Consider the following 1,206-nt stretch of genomic DNA (forward strand, 5'->3'; position numbering starts at 1 on the left):
TGTGTGTGTGTGTGTGTGTGTGTGTGTGTGTATGGACCAAATAAAATACCCAGCTTGGGCCCTGGCAGCAGCCTGTAACCTGCGTGTTAGCAGGGACGGGGTGTCTGAAGAGCTTGGTAGCAAAAAGTGATCCTTCCTTGCTCAGGAGCAGAGGGGGCGTGGGCTCTCTTGCTGTCAGTCTGGGAGGAGGGTTCAAGGAGGTTTGGCCTCCTACGGACTGGAGACGCCTGTCCTCTTCATTACCTTGTACTAACTGTCCATCCACAGGCGGAGCTGGTCACCACCCACAAGTGCCTGCACCACGAGGTAAAGCGGTTGAATGAGGAAAACCAAGGGCTCCGGGCCGAGCAGCTGCCATCCTCAGCCCCCCAGGGCCTGCAGCAGGAGCAGGGCGAGGAGGAATCACTGCCCAGCTCTGTGCCAGTAAGCCGAGTGTGGGCACTGAGAGCCTGGAGCCACCGTGAGGGCTCCTCCTCCCCAGGCAGAGCAGAGCATTGGTCGGGACCAGCCAGGGTGCTGTATATTTGCTTGGCCAACTCATTTGCCTTCTCTAAGGCTCAGTTTCCTCATCTGAGAAATGGAACCATACACCCTTTCCAGCATTGGCATCAAAAGAAAATGAGTTAACAGAATGCTTGGCAGGAAGGAAGCAGTCATTTGGTTGGTTTGCTATTTTTAAGTGACACGTGAGCCACAAGATTGAATTCATCATAATCTTTGGTTCATAGCAAGCTGCCATCATGGATCTATGCCTGGCCTTTGTCAACTTAATTTCTTTATAATATGGCTTATTAGCCAGACATGATGGCTTACACCTGTAATCCTAGCACTTTGGGAGGCTGAGGTGGGCAAATCACTTAAGGTCAGGAATTTGAGACCAGCCTGGCCAACATGGTGAAACCCCATCTCTACTAAAAATACAAAAAAATTAGTCAGAGCCGGGCACGGTGGCTCATGCCTGTAATCCCAGCACTTTGGGAGGCCAAGGTGGGTGGATCACCTGAGGTCAGGAGTTCGAGACCAGTCTGCCCAACATGGTGAAACCCCATCTCTACTAAAAATACAAAAATTAGCCTGGTGTGGTGGCGGGCACCTGTAATCCCAGCTACTTGGGAGGCTGAGGCAGGAGAATGGCTTGAACCCAGGAGTTGGAGGTAGCAGTGAGCCGAGATTGTGCCACTGCAGTCCAGCCTGGGTGATAGAGCA

The 1,206-nt window shown here is 52.4% G+C and overlaps 1 protein-coding gene across 3 annotated transcripts in view; it reads left to right on the top strand.

The window, feature by feature from the left end:
• RABEP2 (rabaptin, RAB GTPase binding effector protein 2) overlaps positions 1–1,206 on the top strand; it is a 26,634-nt gene that overhangs the window by 21,743 nt on the left and 3,685 nt on the right. For all 3 annotated transcript variants that reach the window (XM_011933474.1, XM_011933475.1, XM_011933476.1), the window contains one exon: positions 268–423. In XM_011933474.1, the coding sequence (XP_011788864.1) occupies positions 268–423 (156 nt within the window). The remainder of the gene's footprint in view (positions 1–267; positions 424–1,206) is intronic.

This window comes from Colobus angolensis, unplaced genomic scaffold, assembly GCF_000951035.1.
Source record: "Colobus angolensis palliatus isolate OR3802 unplaced genomic scaffold, Cang.pa_1.0 Scaffold128, whole genome shotgun sequence".
NCBI lineage: Eukaryota > Metazoa > Chordata > Mammalia > Primates > Cercopithecidae > Colobus > Colobus angolensis.